Source organism: Egretta garzetta, unplaced genomic scaffold (assembly GCF_000687185.1).
Source record: "Egretta garzetta isolate BGI_Z169 unplaced genomic scaffold, ASM68718v1 scaffold830, whole genome shotgun sequence".
In the NCBI taxonomy this organism is placed as follows: domain Eukaryota; kingdom Metazoa; phylum Chordata; class Aves; order Pelecaniformes; family Ardeidae; genus Egretta; species Egretta garzetta.
This window is the reverse complement of record NW_009258392.1, coordinates 463-1,224: the sequence shown is the minus strand read 5'-3', so window position 1 is coordinate 1,224 and position 762 is coordinate 463. Positions and strand designations below refer to the sequence as shown.

At 49.2% G+C, this 762-nt stretch overlaps 1 protein-coding gene across 1 annotated transcript; it reads right to left on the bottom strand.

Annotated features, from left to right (window-relative positions):
* Positions 1 to 162: 162 nt before the first annotated feature.
* Positions 163 to 753, bottom strand: LOC118452706 (olfactory receptor 14A16-like). Its single transcript, XM_035898216.1, has one exon. It carries the CDS (start codon positions 751 to 753, stop codon positions 163 to 165), a length of 591 nt encoding a protein of 196 aa, XP_035754109.1.
* Between the last annotated feature and the right edge of the window lie 9 nt (positions 754 to 762).

The following is a 762-nucleotide window of genomic DNA, read 5'->3' as shown; positions in this document are numbered from 1 at the left end:
AGGGAGCCTGGCGCAATATGTACATGAGGTCTTTCAGGTCAGAAAACACCGGTAGAGGGGTGAGAATAATATAATTTAAATAAAAGTAAAACAAGAAGTATAATAAACAAAGAGCCATATGATCAAAAGAGCATGCGAACATTTCCTGAGATGACGGACAACTTATTGATACTGTAGAAGTCCATGTTCAAATAGTTTCTGCAGAGCCTCCTTGATCTCCTTGCTCCTCATGCTGTAGATGAGGGGGTTCACTACTGGAGGAACCATAGTGTACAGCACTGCCACCACCAGATCAAGGGCTGAGGAAGAGATGGACGGGGGCTTCAGGTAGGCAGAAAAAGAGGTAGTAATAAACAAGGAGACTACGGCTAGGTGAGGGATGCACATGGAAAAGGCTTTGTGCCGTCCCTGCTCAGAAGGGATCCTCAGCACAGCCCTGAAGATCTGCACATAGGACACCACTATGAAAACAAAACACCCAAAGCATAAACAGGCACTAAGCACAATAAACCCAAGCTCCCTGAGGTAGGCATCTGAGCAGGAGAGCCTGAGGATCTGGGGGACTTCACAGAAGAACTGGTCCACAGCATTGCCTTGGCAGAGGGGGAGTGAAAATGTATTGGCCGTGTGCAGAAAAGCATGGAGGAACCCACAGCCCCAGGCAGCTGCTGTCATGTGGACACAAGCTCTGCTGCCCAGGAGGGTCCCGTAGTGCAGGGGTTTGCAGATGGCAACGTAGCGGTCATAGGCCATGATGGTGAG

Coding starts and splice junctions, on each gene's coding strand:
- LOC118452706 (XM_035898216.1), bottom strand. CDS start 753: ATGGCCTATGACCGCTACGTTGCCATCTGCAAACCCCTGCACTACGGG.